Source organism: Euprymna scolopes, chromosome 25 (assembly GCF_053919585.1).
Source record: "Euprymna scolopes isolate OS-2025 chromosome 25, ASM5391958v1, whole genome shotgun sequence".
In the NCBI taxonomy this organism is placed as follows: domain Eukaryota; kingdom Metazoa; phylum Mollusca; class Cephalopoda; order Sepiida; family Sepiolidae; genus Euprymna; species Euprymna scolopes.
The window spans coordinates 92,732,634-92,752,164 of record NC_136506.1 but is presented as its reverse complement, the minus strand read 5'-3'; the positions used below and the strand labels follow the sequence as shown (position 1 = coordinate 92,752,164).

The following is a 19,531-nucleotide window of genomic DNA, read 5'->3' as shown; positions in this document are numbered from 1 at the left end:
CTCATATAGAGGACAAGTGTTAGCCCCAGGTTGTGGGCCCCTTGATTTCTGAGAACTTCGACTGAAGTAAAATAAAACAAAAAAAAAGTAACACACATTGCAATAGCCTTCTATTACACTTACATTTTATTTTTTTATATATATATATATATATTTTTTTTTACATAGGCATAACCACTTGTCAATGCTAGAGACCATTCGAGGATAAGGGTTAAGAGTGTACTATTTACTGGGAAAAAAAAGGCATATTTTGCTTCAAAATAGTAAAGTGACTTATGTATATATAATTTACAATAATCAAGGTGTATTACCGCCAAGACAAAGATTTATTCTGATAGGGAACTAAATTTATAGGGGCATTCTAAGTAGGGAGTTGCACAGCAATATGTCTGTTATATACTCACAGATACAAATACATCTTGCTCTTTATGATAGAGTGGAGAACATAAGGAGGTTTTCAAAAAATTATTTCCACATTTAGGGGCTTTTCACGGCTTACAATAACTCTAATGGTGACAACCTATGCCATAAAAGATACAAAATATAGTCAAAGAAGTCATATCTCTTGAAAGTGTGAACACAATCAAAAACTTTCATAAAATAAAAAAATGTAGAAAAGTGCTGGTCTTCAGTACAGTATCTAGTTTAGAGTAGGATAGACATTTTCTTGTTATTGTGACAAACAATGACCAACGACACCCATTTTCTTTTGAATGACTTTGCACTTTGTCTGCTGTTAATGTAAATTTTTTAAATTTTCTCCAAATAAATATTTCAGTGTATAGAATCTGTTCTGTCCTCGGCCAGAAGGAAAAATTCTTTGACTGGGGCAATTTTTATTTTTGCACCCATCTAGAGTGGGGCTGAATTATCTGCCACATAAAAAAAAACAAAAAAAAAACGAACTTGCCTCTAACTTTGCCTTTATGTCATGGTAAGTAAATAGGTCAGACTGTATTTGGTCAGAATTGATGTGCAGTTTTATCATAATTGTGCAGGAAGATGATAACACATCAGTTTTGTGTTTTTGTCCGAATGAACAAAAAATATTTATGCTATTTGATACTGTCACTGTGCTTTGATAAGTCAGAATAAGAAAAAAATGGAAAACAAATAAAGAGAAAATAAAAATAAAAAAAGAACAGGGGAAAAAGGAGGGGACAAAACAGAAAAGGGAGAAAAAATGCAAAGAAGGAGAAAAATAAAAAAACAGGAAAAAAAATTAGAAAACGGAGAAAAAACAAAGAAAGGAGAGAAAAAAGAAAAAAACAGAAAAGGAGAAAAAACAAAAAAGTAGAGAAAAAGGGAGAAAAAAACAAAAAAAGGGAGAAAAACAAAAAAAGGGAGAAAAAACAAAAAAAAGGCGAAAAAACAAAAAAGTAGAGAAAAAAAAGGAGAAAAAACAAAGAAAGGAGAGAAAAATAAAACAGGAGAAAAACAAAAAAGAAAAACAAAAAGGAGGAAAAATAAAAGGAGGAAAAATAAAAAGGAGGAAAAAATAAAAAGGAGGAAAAATAAAAAGGAGGAAAAATAAAAGGAGGAAAAATAAAAAGGAGGAAAAATAAAAAGGAGGAAAAATAAAAAGGAGGAAAAATAAAAAGGAGGAAAAATAAAAAGGAGGAAAAATAAAAAGGAAGAAAATAAAAAGGAGGAAAAACAAAAAGGAAGAAAAATAAAAAGGAGGAAAAGCCACCTACCTCTTGTAATCCTAGTCTCGATTCAATAAATTTGCTTAAGAAATCTGTAAGGCCTGTTAGGTTTTGATTTTTTAGAAATAGGAAATATTCCCGACGATGTTTCTGAAAAAATATAATGAAAAAAAAAAAAAAAAATGAAAACTACAAAAAAATAAACAAGTAGAATTTCATTAATATCATCAATATTTGCATCAAGTGCAATTCCATTATTATACATTTGCTAGCTGTAACTACCTGGCATTCCCCGGTAGTGGTTTCATATGTAATATTTTTGTTTTTAGAGAAACTTTATCACATCTTTGAAAACATTATTTCGGGAGTTTAATTTGAAAATTTAGAAAATCAAATAATTGGGCTGACCTCTCAGTAAAATGAAACAGAGAGAGAAAAAAAACAAAAAACGAATACGTTGTCTGAACAATGAAAGTTCAAAAAGAAAAAGAAAAATGATTTTAATCATTTAATAATAAAAATTATGTAACACTTGTTTTTCTAAATTTTAAAATTTTTTTGTTTTTTTAATTTTTTTATTCTAAACAAAGTAAAGTAGAGGCTTGCCTTTTTTCTGTTGTTCTTGGCCTTCAGGCTGAGATCAAAGTGTAGTATCTGTCTGCAGATGCTGCACTTAAGATAATTTGTACCAGTCAATGGAGGGGAAACCCTCTATACTGGGGCAATTATTATTTTTGGTAACCAGAGTGCCCCCTTTTTGCCTACTTTTAGGGGAGATTGTTTTTACCCCACATTTAAAACGGCCTTGTGCCTAATTTGCTTTGGTGGGGAAGCAAATAAATACAATAAAGAGTTACATATTTTTAAGATGGTGTCCATATGAAAATAATTCCAGCTTGGTGAAAGTATTTTTTGGAGATAAATCAATGTTTCTTCAAAATAATAAGAAATATCGAAAAATTAAATTTCTTCTAACTAAAAGCAATGTTATCTATTTAATTGTCATGCCAAAATTAGTAACATATCCAAAAATCACAAAAAAAATGATAAAATAGAAAATTATTAATGAAAATTGCAAGTTTTTCTTAAACAATAAAGTTTTTTTCTGATCACAAGGGAGGCAACTACATGAAGACGGGATTTCAAAATAATAATGTTGGATCACTGGATCGTGAAAGTAAATGTTTTATGTAATAATGTAGTAATCAATTTATCTACCGATATATAAAAGTGACTTTGTTTGTCTGTCTGTGCGATCTATACCAAACTCTTCTGTCAATTTTTGATCAATAAACTTTAAATTCGATATAAGAAGGATTTGGACCAAATTTGGAACAAATTCGAATTGTAAAAATAGTTGCTAGGGGGACAAAATCGAAAAGGATTGGAACTTGACCAGCATTAGTCAACAAAATGTGTTATTTCTACGCATGAACAAATATACATTTATACCGTTAATGTTATTTTAAAAAGTTTTTATATGCATATAGACTTAGCTTAGATGATAACTAATAATGCTGGAGAGGTATATATTTCAGTTTCAATTCTAACTGATGGCACCAAGTTATATATTTTTTTTTTTTTCAACTTTTTAAATCACGACTATATATTGGGTACAATATGATAATCAATCGAGAATTGGCTCTATAATAATAAATACAAAATCTGCATGAATTAAAATATATTCAAGCATATTTTATGATTGGGCCACACTAGGCAGACACTACTATATATTAGGTACAATATAATAATCAATAGAGAATTAGCTTTGTAATAATCAATACAAAATGTACAGAAATTAAAATTACATATTTAAGCATATTTTATGACTGAGCAATATCAGGCATCCTGCTAGTATGCTACTAATTTCAACATCACAATTAAGTAAATAATTGTTTTTGCTTGTGTTGTGCTGTGTTTTGTGTTGTGTTGTGTTGTGTTTTGTTTTGTGTTTTGTTTTGTTTTGTTTTGTGTTTTTTCTTGTGTTATGTTGATTAATCGGACTATTATTCTCATCTTGGGTGTTATTAGCACAACGTTTTGGTCGCTGTAACCTACGACCTTCTTCAGGCGCTGAAAACATGCCCAACCCAAGGAAGGTAACTTCACAAAAACAAAAAAAACATTTTTTTCCTTGGAGTTGCCCCCTTGCATTGTTTTTTTTTTTGTTTTTTGTTTTTTAAATATGCATGAGTATCAATCCTCTGTTTCGTAAAACATTTTTTCACTGATATTAGCAATTAGTATAGATATCCCGAAAAATTGAGTCATAGGAAAGCGTTTTTAAAAATATCTTAGTGACCCCTGAAGATTGAACCTTCTTTATTATCTACAGATCCACCCTCAAACAAACGGTTCGAATTCTTGTAATGCAGAGCCAACCCTCTTTTTCCTTAGTAGGAAAAGAAGCATGTTTTCAACACCCGAAGAAGGTCGCAGGTTGCAGCGACCGAAACAGTGTGCTAATAACACGTAAGATGAGAATAATAAATTACATTCTATTATTCTTACCAATATGCTGTAACAATCCATCAAAGGAGCTGACAAACCAGAACCAAACATCGCTTTCATAGGAAGAACATGATGACAAATTATACAAGAGACTGACTTTACTTTATGTATTAGATTTGACGCTTAATAATATTTAAAGGTTTTTTAAAAAAAATCTGAGCTTTGGTTCACAATCCACATCGATTTGAAAAAGTGGTCAATGGCAAGATAACTTACTCTTCTACCTAACTGGGTAGGTGTTTTTATTTAATGTAAAATGTTTACAGCTCGAAAAACAAGCGTTTTCAAAGAATACGCAACCACAAGAAAAAATGGCCACAATATATTTGTTACGTGGCCTTTTTTTGTGTGTGGTAGTGTACCCTTTGAAAACGCTTGTTTTTCGACCCGAATAAACATCTTACATTAAGTAAAAACACTAAATACCTACCCAGTTAGGTAGAAGAGTAACTTATCTTGCCTTTGGGAACATTTATTTATTATATATTTGATTATTTTTTACCACTTTTTGGAATCTCTGTGAATTGTGTGAACAAACCCCAAATCTGCATATTTCAGCCAATGTAATCTCCTACTTTTTTTCAGGTGCATTTTCTCAAACTCAGAAATCTGTATGGAATTGTGAACTGAACCTTTTATTTAATCCATGGAAGTAGATTGTTCTTGTTCTGTCAACCATGTCTTAAGTAATTTGTAATTGTATTCTTAGTATCACCTTTATAATTAAAACATTAATCTCCAGAATTATTTTAACCTCAATGTTCCATTTGAAATTTTATACAGACTCCACAGTTCAACAAACTGCATCTGAAAAAGGTTAGGAGTTACATTGGCTGAAACATTGCAAGAACATGAAAATGAGGGGTTTTTTTTGGGGGGGGGAGGTTAATCGGCATTTATTACTACAATTAAAGCTTAAAGGTATAATATTTCTTAAAGAAAATTCTATAAAAGAATCACAAACAGTATTAATTTTAAACAAAAAAGTTTTGCTTTATCAAAATAAACGTAATTCACAAAACTTGTTTAACTTAAAACTAAATAGTTCCTGTTTCAGCTTTCTGAGTATGAGCACTACTTTATTTGCTTATTTTTGGTTAAAACTTAATTTTCCATGGCTCATATTAATGATAAAATGATAAATATTTATTGATTTTAAACTACCAGTAAAACTAAAATCTATAGATCATTTTCATGAGTGTATTTCTACATTTAGGAAATTTATATGTACATGTTTCGCCATTTTTGCAGTAACTCGCCTCCAAAAAAAAAATCTATATTTAGAAATTTCAAAGAATCAGACATTGTATCAGAATCAGGAAAAATATTGGAACCGTTCCATCACTAGCATTCACACATAATCACCTAAAAAAAAAAGTTTAGCTATAAAGTCATTTATTACTACAATTAAAGCTCAAAAGTACATTTGAACACCAATATTTCTCAAAGGAAATTCTATAAAAAAATTACAAACAAGTTTTGTTTTTCCAAATAAACGTAATTCACAAAACTTGTTTTAAACTAAATTGCTGCTGCTGCTTCAGCTTGCTGAGTATTAGCGCTACTAGTTACATTGTTTATTTTCGTTAAAAACGGGTTAGCATTTTAGGGGAAGCATGATTAAAAATCAGCAGTACCAAAAAAGAAATCAGTACAGAATTATCATTTTAACACATAAAAATAATAAGAACTTCATTTTGCTTATTACGTTACGAAAAAGTTTTAGAAAAAAATGGCTGAAACACATCATGTAGAAGTTTTACTTTTTAAGATCACAAAAAAAAAACAAAAAAAAACAAAAAAACAAATGGACTAGTTTATAATAATAAACTAGCAGGGCTACCCGGCGTTGCTCGGGACCGTATAAACAATGAAAAAACAAAAGCAGATATTGAACATATGTTTTATTCTTAGGGGAGAGGAATCTTTCATCTCTATGTATTATTTGTTTTATCTACCCTAAGACTGGTATTGTTCATGCTTTATCCCTAGCATAGGTAATTTACAGCATGTATATGAAATTGTTTTACCTTAGGGAGAAGAGAACAGGTAATATACAACATAATGTGTCTATATTACATCCCTGGCAACGCCTAGAAACCAGCTAGAACATGTATTTCAGTCAATCTTTATTACAGCCTGGGCTATGCCGGGAAACCAGCTAATCTCTTATTAGTGACTTGACCACCAAAATACCTCCCTAAGTGTGTCCTTTCTTTTGAACTTATTAGATATAGGTATCTAGAAATGTGTGTGAAATTTTGTTGAATGCATTGTTCACTATGATTTTCTTATTGTTCTACACAATATCAACTGTAGCGAAATAACACAGTAAACTTAGTGTAGTGTTAGAATAAAGAGCAAAGGAAAAAATTAGAATCATATTCTGTAATTGCAAATCTAAATTTGCTAGCGTGTACCAGTATTTGCCAGGTTGTGGAAATTTGGAATTTATAACATATGTGATGGTGATGGAGCTTCAATATGATACCACATTTGTCAACTTTGGTTCCGTCTGTCAAAAGTTTTAGCGTTACAAACAAACATACATACATACATACACACAGATTTTTGGCTTTTATATATATAGATAATGACAGGTTTTTGGAGGGCCCCCCCTTGAAGAAAACTGATCAGTTGACCTACTTCTAGTGGTCCGTTTGACGTGAAATTTCGTTATTTGTCATCCGGGTGATGGGGCTTCAAGAGGATAGCAAATTTGTCAAGTTTGGTTGTGTCTGTCAAAAGTTTTAGCGTTACATACAAACCTACATACACACAGATGTTTGGGATTTGGGGGGGCCCCCCTTGAAGAAAACTGATCAGTTGACCCACTTCTAGTGGTCCGTTTGACGTGAAATTTCGATATTTGTCATCCGGGTGATGGAGCTTCAATATGATACCACATTTGTCAACTTTGGTTCCGTCTGTCAAAAGTTTTAGCGTTACAAACAAACATACATACATACATACATACATACACACAGATTTTTGGCTTTTATATATATAGATGAGATCTATGTTTTTTTTTGGGGGGGGGGGGGGAGTCGGATTGTGTACCAAATTTCATGACGAAATTTCTCATATAGAGAAATGGTACCAATGTTTTAAACACTGTGGGGGTAAAAAAAAAAAAAAAAGAATCTGACGTGTTAAAATTTTTATTATTACTTTCCCAAACATCTCCAATTATATCATGTATATTATTATTTATCAAAGCATTTGAAAGGATATTCACTTCGGAAAAAAATGGTGGTATTTGAAGGACTTCAAGTTTTTTGGTTTTAAAATATGATTATTTTAGTAAAACCACTCTGAATTTTTAAATATTCAAAGCGTTTTTATGGTCGAAGGGCATTACTAAATAAACAATGAATATATGTGCATAATGTATTTGTACACATCCCTAAATGTTTGTAGGGAGGGGGGGGACTATTTAATTCTAAGGGAGATAACTCTTCCTAGCTCCCAGGGAGAGCAAATTCACACCTAACATAATTATGACTAAAAATAACAAAAATCAATGCACACATAAGTATTATATAATGCATGTCAAATAACTAAACAATATCTGTATTAAGAAAGAGAATCAGAAAAAAAAAAAGAAAAAAAAAGAAAAAAGAAAAAAAAAGAAAAAAAGAAAAAAGAAAGAAGAAAGAAAAAAAAAGAAGAAAGAAAAAAAAAGAAAGAAAAAAAGAAAAAAAAAGAAAGAAAAAAAGAAAAAAAAGAAAGGAAAAAAGAAAGAAAAAAAAAAGAAAAAAAAAAGAAAAAGCGGTCAACCAGAAGAATATTTCTAAAACTCATTGCACTTGTACCCCCTTGATGGACATATCCCCGACAAACTCACACCCCTTCACTGTTGAGATCCCCAAATGCCAGAAAGCTTTCTACACTAATAGTTTCTTCCGTAGAACAGCTAAACTTTGGAATTCCCTTCTTGCTTCCCTAACTGTACTGATATGCAGAAGTTCAAATGTAACATAAACCAACATCTTAATCTTTCTTAGGCATGGTCCCAAATAGTAGCCCCTTACGTCCAGTGGCTATATGCCTTGTTTGGCATGAAGATGAGTAAAAAAGACAAAACAGCATTTTTAAAAATGTTAAAAAAATAAATCACATCAGAAAGAAAATCAAACTTACTCGTATTAATGATGGATGATGCGGTCCTTCGGGTAGTTTCTGAATAAAAAAAAAAAAAGAAAGATAAACTTTAACTTCTAATTAAACAAACAATTCTTAAATCAATTTTCTATGCCGTTAAATCATAAAAAAAAAAAAAAAATCAGGAAGAAAAAAGAAAACATTCTGATGAGATCAAAATCTCTGAATCTCAAGTTATCAATGAGAAAAAAAATGTGCAAGTGTAGGATACCAAACCATGATCAAAATGGCGTCATGGCAATGTTGCATTCCTCAGCCTGTTTTACAAGTATTTTAATGGTGAATGCTCTTACATCCTATAAGCCCTTATACCTCCTCAACAAAAATATCCTGACAAACCCAACAAGCAGCAAAATCCCACCCCTACACAGTAGAAATCTCTAGATGTAAGAAAGCCTTCTACTCTAATAGTTTCTTCCCTAGGACTGCTAGACTTTGGAATTCCCTTCCGGGTTCCTGTTTTCCCAACTGTACTGACATACAGAAGTTCAAGTGTAGTGTAAACAGACATCTTGCTGCTCAACTCCCCACATAGTACCCCCTATAAATTATGTCCTAGATATTAGCCCCCTATATCAAAGTGACACTGTGCCTTGTTTGTGGTGAAAATGCAAAAAAAAAAAAAAAAATCTCGTAGAATTTTGAACAAAAATAAAGGGCAAAATAATTAAAAAAAAAAAAAAAAACGACTTAAAAAGAGAGAGCAGGTTCAAGACGATTTAGAATTTGCTTACATAATATAGCGCAGTGCAGAAACGCATATGCAAATGTATGCGACATATCATCACCGGTAGGGAAAAATAAAGAATTTTAAAAAGTAGATAACGTTAGAGACGAGAATAATGTTCAAGGTCAGGTGAAGAGGTGAAGGACATGGATGACATTGAGAAGCCGATCACATGAGGGATGTCACAGCGGTAACAAGAGAATGAAGAAATAAATGGGGTCAAGTAAAGATTAGATACCCCGTAGCAGAAGACAAAGAAGATTGGCGAACATTTCAAGTGACACCGGTTGTTCGACCTTAACATTGGCGTTAGTTGCTTGTTAACACGTCAAACATGGTTAAACGTTTGCAAGCAAGATTTTTTTTTTTAAATATATGTCTTCAAGTCCAATGTAAACAAATTCCTGATGAACCGCCTCCTTAAGTAAGACACTTTATCAAATCTCCAACACTAACGTACTGTACACACAATAACCCTTACCCCCGAGTGGCTTCCGGGCCTTGATAAATGGTGACTACCTTGTGACAAAAAAAAAAAAAAAAGATTTAAAAGAAAAAAAATATATTTACAAAACATGTTTTTTAAAATGGGTGCCTTTCTGAGTGCATATTTTTTAATATATATTTACAGAACTTTTTAATAATAATAATAATATAAATAAATGGTAAATTTTTACAACGTGCCCCAGCATATTATAAACACCCCATAACATTTTTAATGCATTTTTTCTGCAGAAGAAAAAAAATATTATTTATTCAGCACCCCCACCCCAACTCCCCCTCTCAGAATTGATCGCCATCAAAATTAAAATGCAACTAAGATTAAAACAAGACGAGCATACGGGGTCCCCCCCCCACGAGCGAAAAATTTATTTCACCATGACTAATGTTTGTGCAAAAAAAAAAAAAACAACATCCGCATAAAAAAAAAAAATAGAAGAAAAACATCCATCAAATAAAATTTTTTTTTAAATTCAAACTTACCTCATGAAGAAAGATGCTTGCAAATCCCAAGAATGCCGGATGATGAATAAAAGAAAGTGAAGAATGCAAGGATTTCTGCGGAATGCTGAGCACTTGGCTGATGTTAAAATCAAACAGATACGTTCCTTTCTCAATTTCTTGCACGTCAAATGCCTTAAATCGCCAAATGGAATTGCAAATGTCCTGAATGTTTTTATTGATACTCACAACATATTTGCCAATGTGAGGCTTCAGAAATTTGTCTGATTTCAACTGGGTCAATATGAACGTGTAACTGTGGAAGAAAAGTGGAACAGAGTAAAGTGATGGACATGAACATGAAAAACAGTTTCACTAAAAGGAAAATAAAAATGACATCAAATAATCATATTCCAAAAATCATGTAAATTGATTGTTTTTATAAAGAAAACCATTTCTAAGCAATTAATGAGAATTTGTAGGTATTACTACATAAATCTAGTATAAATTATTGTTGAATTATCCCCCTTTGTTTCCCATTATTTTTTTCTTTTCAAAATGGTGAGCGAGACTGTCACTCTCTGTATACTAGTACTTGATCAATTTACATGATTTTTGTAATAAGATATTTTTGTTTTGTCATTAGTTTGTACGTCATACAGATTTTTCTTCATTTTTGTTTTTTAATATGAGGAAATTCTAAACAAGAATCAAAATTTCAATTAAAAAAAAACATTTAGTCACACTTTATTTTTGTGAAGTCATATATGCAACAAACTAAAAACTAATATAATATGATGGTCTTCAGTGAAACTATGAAATAACTTCAACAACAAAAAAAAAAAATGTGGAATCATTTTTGTTGTCACCTTTATATGACATATACAGCGAATCAAGGCTTGCTCACTGTGTAGAAGTTGGTGCTCGTTCTAGACTCTGAGAGGACAGTACTCATTGGCATGCATGGTTAATTTATGTGATTTTTGGAACATGATATTTCTGTTTCATCAGTAGTATGTACGTCATACAGATTTTTTTCTTTATTTTTGTTTTTTAATATAGAGGGAATTCTGGGCAAGAATCTAAATTTCAATTAGAAAAAAAAAACAAAAAAAAAAAAACAGTCAATTCATATATGCAACAAAACTAAAAATGAACATAATTTCTAATATGATAATCTTCAGTGAAATTATGAAATAATTAATTAAAAAAAAAAAAAAAACAGTCAATTCATATATGCAACAAAACTAAAAATGAACATAATTTCTAATATGATAATCTTCAGTGAAATTATGAAATAATTAATTAAAAAAAAAAAACAGTCAATTCATATATGCAACAAAACTAAAAATGAACATAATTTCTAATATGATAATCTTCAGTGAAATTATGAAATAATTAATTAAAAAAAAAAAACAGTCAATTCATATATGCAACAAAACTAAAAATGAACATAATTTCTAATATGATAATCTTCAGTGAAATTATGAAATAATTAATTAAAAAAAAAAAAAAACAGTCAATTCATATATGCAACAAAACTAAAAATGAACATAATTTCTAATATGATAATCTTCAGTGAAATTATGAAATAATTAATTAAAAAAAAAAAAAAAACAGTCAATTCATATATGCAACAAAACTAAAAATGAACATAATTTCTAATATGATAATCTTCAGTGAAATTATGAAATAATTAATTAAAAAAAAAAAACAGTCAATTCATATATGCAACAAAACTAAAAATGAACATAATTTCTAATATGATAATCTTCAGTGAAATTATGAAATAATTAATTAAAAAAAAAAAAAACAGTCAATTCATATATGCAACAAAACTAAAAATGAACATAATTTCTAATATGATAATCTTCAGTGAAACTATGAAATAATTAATTAAAAAAAACAAAAACAAAAAAAAAACAAAGTCAATTCATATATGCAACAAAACTAAAATTAAACATAATTTCTAATATGATAATCTTCAGTGAAATTATGAAATAATTAATTAAAAAAAAACAAAAAACAGTCAATTCATATATGCAACAAAACTAAAAATAAACATAATTTCTAATATGATAATCTTCAGTGAAATTATGAAATAATTAATTAAAAAAAAAAAAACAGTCAATTCATATATGCAACAAAACTAAAAATAAACATAATTTCTAATATGATAATCTTCAGTGAAATTATGAAATAATTAATTAAAAAAAAAAAAAAAACTTAAAAAGAACATTTTTAAAAATCTGTTTATTAAATGACATTTTTGCTGTCACCTTTGGTGGCATATCCAGTGAAGCATGGCTTGCTTGCTCACTATGCAGAAGTCGTTACTTGCCGTGGATTCTGAACGGTCAGTATTCATTGGCAAGCAATATTACATTATGGACTCAGCTACAGAACATCACACCATGATTACATAAAGAAATTTTTTTTTCTTTGACAAAATAAATAAATACTTACTCAAGAAGGAGCTGACAAAGGCGTGAAATGGCTGTAGAATCGTCATTGAGGAAAATTCGGTTGATGAGTTCATTAGACGGCATGATTAACATGTAAAATTTATATTTATTCATACTGGCCACCAACTGAATATGAAGAAAAAAAGATAATGTTTACAAAAAACAAAAACAACAATGCAGGTAATCTTCTTCTTCTTCTGTCATATATAAGGCAAATGTTTTTTTTTTTTTTTTTAATTTTCTTCCTTTGAAGATTGGGTATGTATCCTCGCTGTTCCCCTTAAGTTCAATTCTCTGGTTCACTTTTGCACTTGGTTCACCAGGAATATTAGTTAGGTAGGACTTCAGGTTCTTCTTCATAAGCCCCGTGGCACCTATAATAACTGATATGATTGATATCTGTCTAAGATTCCAGTTTTTTTCTTTTCTTTCTGTTAGTGTGTGTGTCCACTAAACATTTTTCCCATCATATCGTACATGCACTAACTCAGTATTGTTAGAAAGAGCGATCTCTCAGACAAATAATATCCAAAAATTTGAAAAAAAAAAAAAAAAAAAGGTCAATTATTCATGTAGAAATAGTTTTCTTTTTTTTTTTTTTTTTGGAGGGGGGGGAGGGGTTAAAATCGTATCTTTCTAAAGAATTTCAACATCTGCGCATGCGTTAACCATTCCTCTTAGAATTAGTTTTAACACAAAAATTTTTAACCTGATGTTGTAATCAGCACAACGGCTGAATGGATTAGAAGATTGTCTCATAATCTTTAGTTTTGAGGTTCGTACATGCCTACCAGTGGACTTCTTTTTTTTTTTTTGCATTTAAACAAGGTAGTTTGGTAATTTGCACTATTTACTGGGAATTTTTTTTACCAGTGGCTAATTATATTAAAACAAAAAACAATTTCCTTATTTCGATTTTTTTCTCAGCGGTTTAAATAAACTGAGGGTTAAATTTTTATTTAAAAGAAACAAAAATTCCAATCTAATTACAATTCTTTAATTAAAACAAAAACAAAACAAAAAAAACAAAACTTTCATTTTTCATTTTTTTAACAATTTAAAACGTCTTTAGTTCATTATTTCGTACCACAATTTTGGACGCTAAAACCAACACAAAAGACATTAACAACAAAAAAGAAGTTGACAAATTACAGAGTAAAATGTTTCGACGACTTTTTAATGAAACTAAGTTTATAATATTAATAATATTCTAGCAGACCAACTAAATATTTGCCTTTATGTATCTCGGTCTGTTTTGAACGAATATCACGTTTAAGTAGTTTTTATTTTACATTTTTAACATTTTTTTTAACAGTTTATATAATCTTTTTTCATTTATTTCTATTTAGAATCTTTTCCCATGCAAACATTTTAATTTATGTTTTTATTTTTATTTTACAAATTTTGCTTTCAATTTCAATTCCGACTGATGGCACCCAAGGCGCATTTTTTTTTATACATTAAAATATCATGGCTTAGTGGGGGATGCCCTTTTCTCTACCCTGCAACCTCTCTCCCACAGAAGAGACGTTGCGAGCCTATCCTTGTTTTATCATTATTTCCATGGCAGGTGCTCGTCTGAACTCCAATCTCTGGTCCCCCCTCGCCAATCTTTCACGAAAAACACCCGTCTAGCTGAATCCACTGTGAAAAATTTCCCCCACTCTTTATCTGTGCCTAAATCAAAACGTTGATTCCATGAACAAAGCTTCTTTCTTAGAACTGCACGCCTGTGGAACTGTTCCGCCTGCCTGCTTCTCACCTGACTACAACTTGGATGTCTTCAAGTCCAATGTTAACAAATTCCTAATGAACCGCCCCCTTAAGTAAACACTTCATCATATCTCCACACTAACGTAATGTACTTGCAATAACCCTTATCCCTGAGTGGCTTCCGGGCCTTGATAAGTGGTGATCACTGTAAAAAAAAAAAAAAAAAAAAATGCCATGGCCTGAAGAGATTTCTCCCCTATTCCCTTTTCTGTAACCCTTATTGACTTGATAATGTAATAAAGTTTCTATATAACTTTACTCCTTTTAACATCTAAGCTGACTTAACTCCTGGGTTATGCTAGTGAAAAAATAAAGAAAAAAGGTTACCTGCTCATGAAACCACAACGAGAAGTGCAACAAAAGCGTATGGTCATTTTCTAATAACAATCCTTGTAAACACAAAATGTCAATGAACTTAATAATTTTTCGCAGCTCATTTACCATCGAAAAACTCTCAAAGTCTCCTTGAAAGAACCTGAAACTGAAAAAGAAAGAACATATTGCATTCTATCAATAATGGGAGCATTATGGGATGGCATGGGGGAGAGGGGGGGGGTATTTAGGCTAAGTAAATGTAATAAAGAGAAAGAATAAGAACAATAAAAGAGGAGACGAGAGAAAAATTGAAAGGGAGAGAAAAATTGGAAGGGAGAGAAAAATTGGAAGGGAGAGAAAAATTGGAAGGGAGAGAAAAGAAGATAAAGGAAAGAAAAAATATGGAATGAAAACAGATAAACAACTTAAAAAAGAAAAGAAAACACAAAGAAACAAAAAAGAAAAAACAAAGAAACAGAAAAGAAAAAAAACAAAGAAACAAAAAAAGAAAAAACAAAGAAACAGAAAAGAAAAAAACAAAGAAACAGAAAAGAAAAAAACAAAGAAACAGAAAAGAAAAAACAAAGAAACAGAAAAGAAAAAAACAAAGAAACAGAAAAGAAAAAAACAAAGAAACAGAAAAGAAAAAAACAAAGAAACAGAAAAGAAAAAAACAAAGAAACAGAAAAGAAAAAAACAAAGAAACAGAAAAGAAAAAACAAAGAAACAGAAAAGAAAAAAACAAAGAAACAGAAAAGAAAAAAACAAAGAAACAGAAAAGAAAAAACAAAGAAACAGAAAAGAAAAAACAAAGAAACAGAAAAGAAAAAACAAAGAAACAGAAAAGAAAAAACAAAGAAACAGAAAAGAAAAAACAAAGAAACAGAAAAGAAAAAAACAAACAGAAAAGAAAAAAACAAAGAAACAGAAAAGAAAAGAAAAAACAAAGAAACAGAAAAGAAAAGAAAAAACGAAGAAACAAAAGAAAAAGAAAAAACGAAGAAACAAAAGAAAAGAAAAAAAAAGAAAGAAAAGAAAAAAGGAATAAAAAAAAAAAGAAAAAGGAAAAGAAAGAACTTCTTTCAGTCTCAAGAGACAATGGATAGCTCTTTAAATCCTATGGCAACAAATACTCCCCCCTCTCCATAAGTAAGAAAAGACTGACGTTATTTTGAAATTTTACCTTCTAGCCTAATGAGTGATGTACTCTTGTTCAACATACAGCCTCTTTCTCACAAAAGAGACATTACTAGTCTTTCTCTACTCATTATTTGCATAGTAAGTACTTAACTGAACTCCAATCTATGACTTTCCCCGATAAAATATTCACAACAAAAACTCATCTAGCTATAACCACTGAAAATAATTTTTCTTCTTCCCTGTACCAAAAAATAAACAAAACTTACATGTGCAAAGTTTTTTTTCCAAGAACTATCCATCTGTGGAACATAAAACCACAGCGTTGTTTCTCAACTGACTACAGCATCGTCATTTTCAAGTCACATGTAAACAAATTCCTGTTGAGCCACCCTCCTACTAAATCAAACTGTGGCTATTCGTAACAATCATTACCACACCTTTGGACAAACTCATCAACCGTTATCCTCTGTGGTTTGTTTGCTTTGGTTTGTCTAATGGCATATCAACTTCTTTTTGGTCATTTCATGCAGCTTGGCCTTCGGGCCAGGATCAAAGTGTAGTATCGTGGCACACCGTGGTTACTGCCGCCTTCCCCGACCTCGTTCTCGACCCTTCCATCGAGAGCCGTCGCAGGCCGCGGGGAGAATCTGCCTACATGAAAGAGTGCCGAGCCGCGCTAAAACGACTACCAAGGTCCAGTGACCTTGTGACTGCTACCCGTAGGGAACTCCACAGGGATCTAGTGAAGGGGGCCGCTGACGACCCGCTATGCGCGCGTTTGGGGTGGCAGCAGAGTGAGATCCGCTCCGCGTGGAGCTGGGCGCCAGGTTCGAGTCATCTGAACAATTCGGAGTTCTCTTTGACCTGGCGATTGGCCCGAAATGCACTTCCACTCAACAACATACAATGCAGTTCCGGGTTTTTGGAGTCGCCTGATTGTCCCCGTTGTGGGACAACGGCCGTAGAAACTACAGATCACGCTTTCTTCGATTGCCGCGAACTCCGCCAGTACTGGTTGTATGTCAGCGGAGTGACGGCTCGCATCGATCCTGAGCATCCTCGCCCAATTACTGTATCCAATGTGGTGGACAACGTGAGGCCGCCGTGGGACCGGGAAAGACAAATGGTCTACGTTACGATCCTGGCCGTGGCGAGAATGGTGATTTGGACGTCGCGTCTGCAAGGTTGCCGGGGGGTGTTGTCTTTTTCTGATCAAGATCTGATCGCGTTCTTTAAACACCAACTACGGGTGAAGATCAGATGTGATAGAAGAAGGCTGCATCGCGCGGCATTTGACAGAAGATGGATACATGTGGCAAGTCTGTGTGTACGAAGAGGAGCCAAATTTGAATACGTGTTCCCCGCCTAGGTGTGGAACGCGCAGTTCTGTAAAGTAAAATTAAACAAGTAGTCTCTCAGCTAGCTGAGTGTGTGTTCCATCCCTCCCCGATTAGGAAGCCTCCAAGATCCCCCATCCCCTCTTACTTGCAATTTTTGTTTTCACCCCTTCCTCTAAATTTTACCCATCTTGGAGAAAAAGAAATACAAACTAACCTCCATCCCTTACCCACAAAAATTTTCTTTTCTCCATTCACCCCCATCTAGAGGGCATCCCCACCTAGAGACTGACCCGCAGAAGCGAGGTTCCTTTTACAAACCTAGTGGAACGGGCAGTCTATCAACTAGACGGGGTTGGGAGGGTCCTACTAATCACCTTTTGTTTTTTCTTCCCCCGCCCTCGACACAAATGAATTATTGTTACCATTTTATTATCTTTTTTGTTTTTACACGTCAATAAAAAATGTTTTAAAAATTGGGAGTTACTAGGACGTCCCCCAATATGAAAGGGTGAATGCGGTATTATGGTGAAAGATACTAGCTAGGAGAAACTTTTGACTTTGTTTAGTTCTGGAGTGACAAGGATGACCAACGACCCCCAAAATCCCCCCTTTTGAGTTGGCCATGTGCCTAAGTTTTTTGTTCATCGTTGATTTTTTTCTGTATTTTTTAACATGAATAAAAGATTTAATATCTCAAAGTGTAGTATCTGTTCAGGCAGATACTGCAAGCAAAGACCATATGTGGGGGCAACTCCACATATAAGACCTTGGTCAATGTAGGGGCAACCCTTCATACCAATTGTCATTATCCAACTCCCCTACTCCCCGGGGAGTTGGTCCCCATTTCCCCTTCACCCCTCACATTAAAAATCGGCCTTGTGCCTAATTTGCTCGGTGGGGGAGCAAATAAATACCATCTGTTCCGGCAGATACTGCAAGCAAAGACCATATGTGGGGGCGACCCCACATATAAGACCTTGGTCAATGTAGGGGCAATCCTTCATACCAATTGTCACTATCCAGCTCCCCTACTCCCCGGGGAGTTGGTCCCCATTCCCCCTTCACGCCTCACATTAAAAATCGGCCTTGTGCCTAATTTGCTCGGTGGGGGAGCAAATAAATACCATCTGTTCTGGCAGATACTGCAGGCAGGGACCATGTGTGGGGGCGACCCCACATATGAGACCTTGGTCAATGTAGGGGCAGCCCTTCATGCCAGTTGTCACTATCCGGCTCCCCTACTCCCCGGGGAGCTGGTCCCCATTTCCCCTTCACTCCTCACATTAAAAATCGGCCTTGTGCCTAATTTGCTCAGTGGGGGAGCAAATAAATACCTCAAAGTGTAGTATCTGTTCTTCAGATCTACACTTCAATTTCTTGTTCTCTGTCAGTGGAGGAGAAATCCTTCACGACTGAGACAATTTTTATTTTTGTTCCTTTTCTCCACATTAAAAAACGACCCTGGTGTCTAACTCTGTCCCGTGGGGAGGCATTGTAAATAGGAACATTAATTGTCATATGGTCGATGAATGTTATTAAGGTTACAGTGAAAACTTTTGGTTATATTACTAGAAGGGAAACCTGATATTGCCTGGGATTGAATAGTGATTAACCAATGTTTCACACTCCCACATTTTATTTTCATCGATACTGATGAAATCGCCCATTTTCCAATCAAATCGATTAATTGCCTGCTCTTGTTGGGAACTGACCGTGGTGGACCAGGAGGAAGCTTTACACGCCTCCCCACTTAGTTCACAATACATTGTAATTTAATTTGCACATTTAAAAATTTTTTTTTTTTTTTAACAGCAAAATTTCTTCTTGATTGGACAATGCTAAAATCAGCGTTGGCACAAAAAGCGCGAAAAACTGATATGAAATCACGTTACGAGTGAATACTTACATGTATTCGGCGAAAATTGCAGGTGAAGACTTTTTTAAAGTTGTTAGATGATTCCATTTAAAGATGTAATTTTTTACAAGGTTTGTCAGAGATATCAGAATTGCACTCTGAAAAGAGAAGGGAAAAAAAAATGGTCAATTTATTTTTTTTTGTTCAAATTTAAAACAAAAACAGAGAGACTTATTAGGCAGAAGCGTTCTGTGTTGTTCAGTAATGAAAATATGGTATCTAAATACACAAATATATATAGATATATACTAGCGGGGGTACCCGGCGTTGCCCACGTGTTTGGAGGTGTGTGTGTGTGTGTTTGGAGGGGGTAGATATTTAAAAAAAAAAAAAAAAAAGTTGTTAAAATTCTTTAAAAAAAAAATCGGAAAAAAAAAACAGCAAACTGCCTGGCGTCGCCTGTGTGGTAAAAGAAAAAAAAAAAATTTTAGTAGGTAGGTAGGATCGAACCATAAGCCTCAAGGCGAAGGTGGAAAATAAAGTGTAAAACAAACCTGACATGTTACCCGCTAGGCCAGCAAAGGAGAGTAACAGAAAAACTTGAATTTATTTAAGGATTAAAAACTAAATTGACATGTGCGCGCATTTAA

General features: G+C 32.8%; 1 protein-coding gene across 1 annotated transcript in view; it reads right to left on the bottom strand.

Moving 5' to 3' along the window:
• LOC145247511 (centromere protein I-like) overlaps positions 1 to 19,531 on the bottom strand; it is a 107,068-nt gene that overhangs the window by 13,728 nt on the left and 73,809 nt on the right. Inside the window, exons 13-18 of the mRNA XM_080109325.1 lie at positions 18,933 to 19,039; positions 14,559 to 14,712; positions 12,460 to 12,584; positions 10,036 to 10,309; positions 8,304 to 8,342; positions 1,698 to 1,799 (exon numbers count right to left, since the gene is read on the bottom strand). Coding sequence (XP_079965451.1) covers positions 1,698 to 1,799; positions 8,304 to 8,342; positions 10,036 to 10,309; positions 12,460 to 12,584; positions 14,559 to 14,712; positions 18,933 to 19,039 — 801 coding nt within the window. The remainder of the gene's footprint in view (positions 1 to 1,697; positions 1,800 to 8,303; positions 8,343 to 10,035; positions 10,310 to 12,459; positions 12,585 to 14,558; positions 14,713 to 18,932; positions 19,040 to 19,531) is intronic.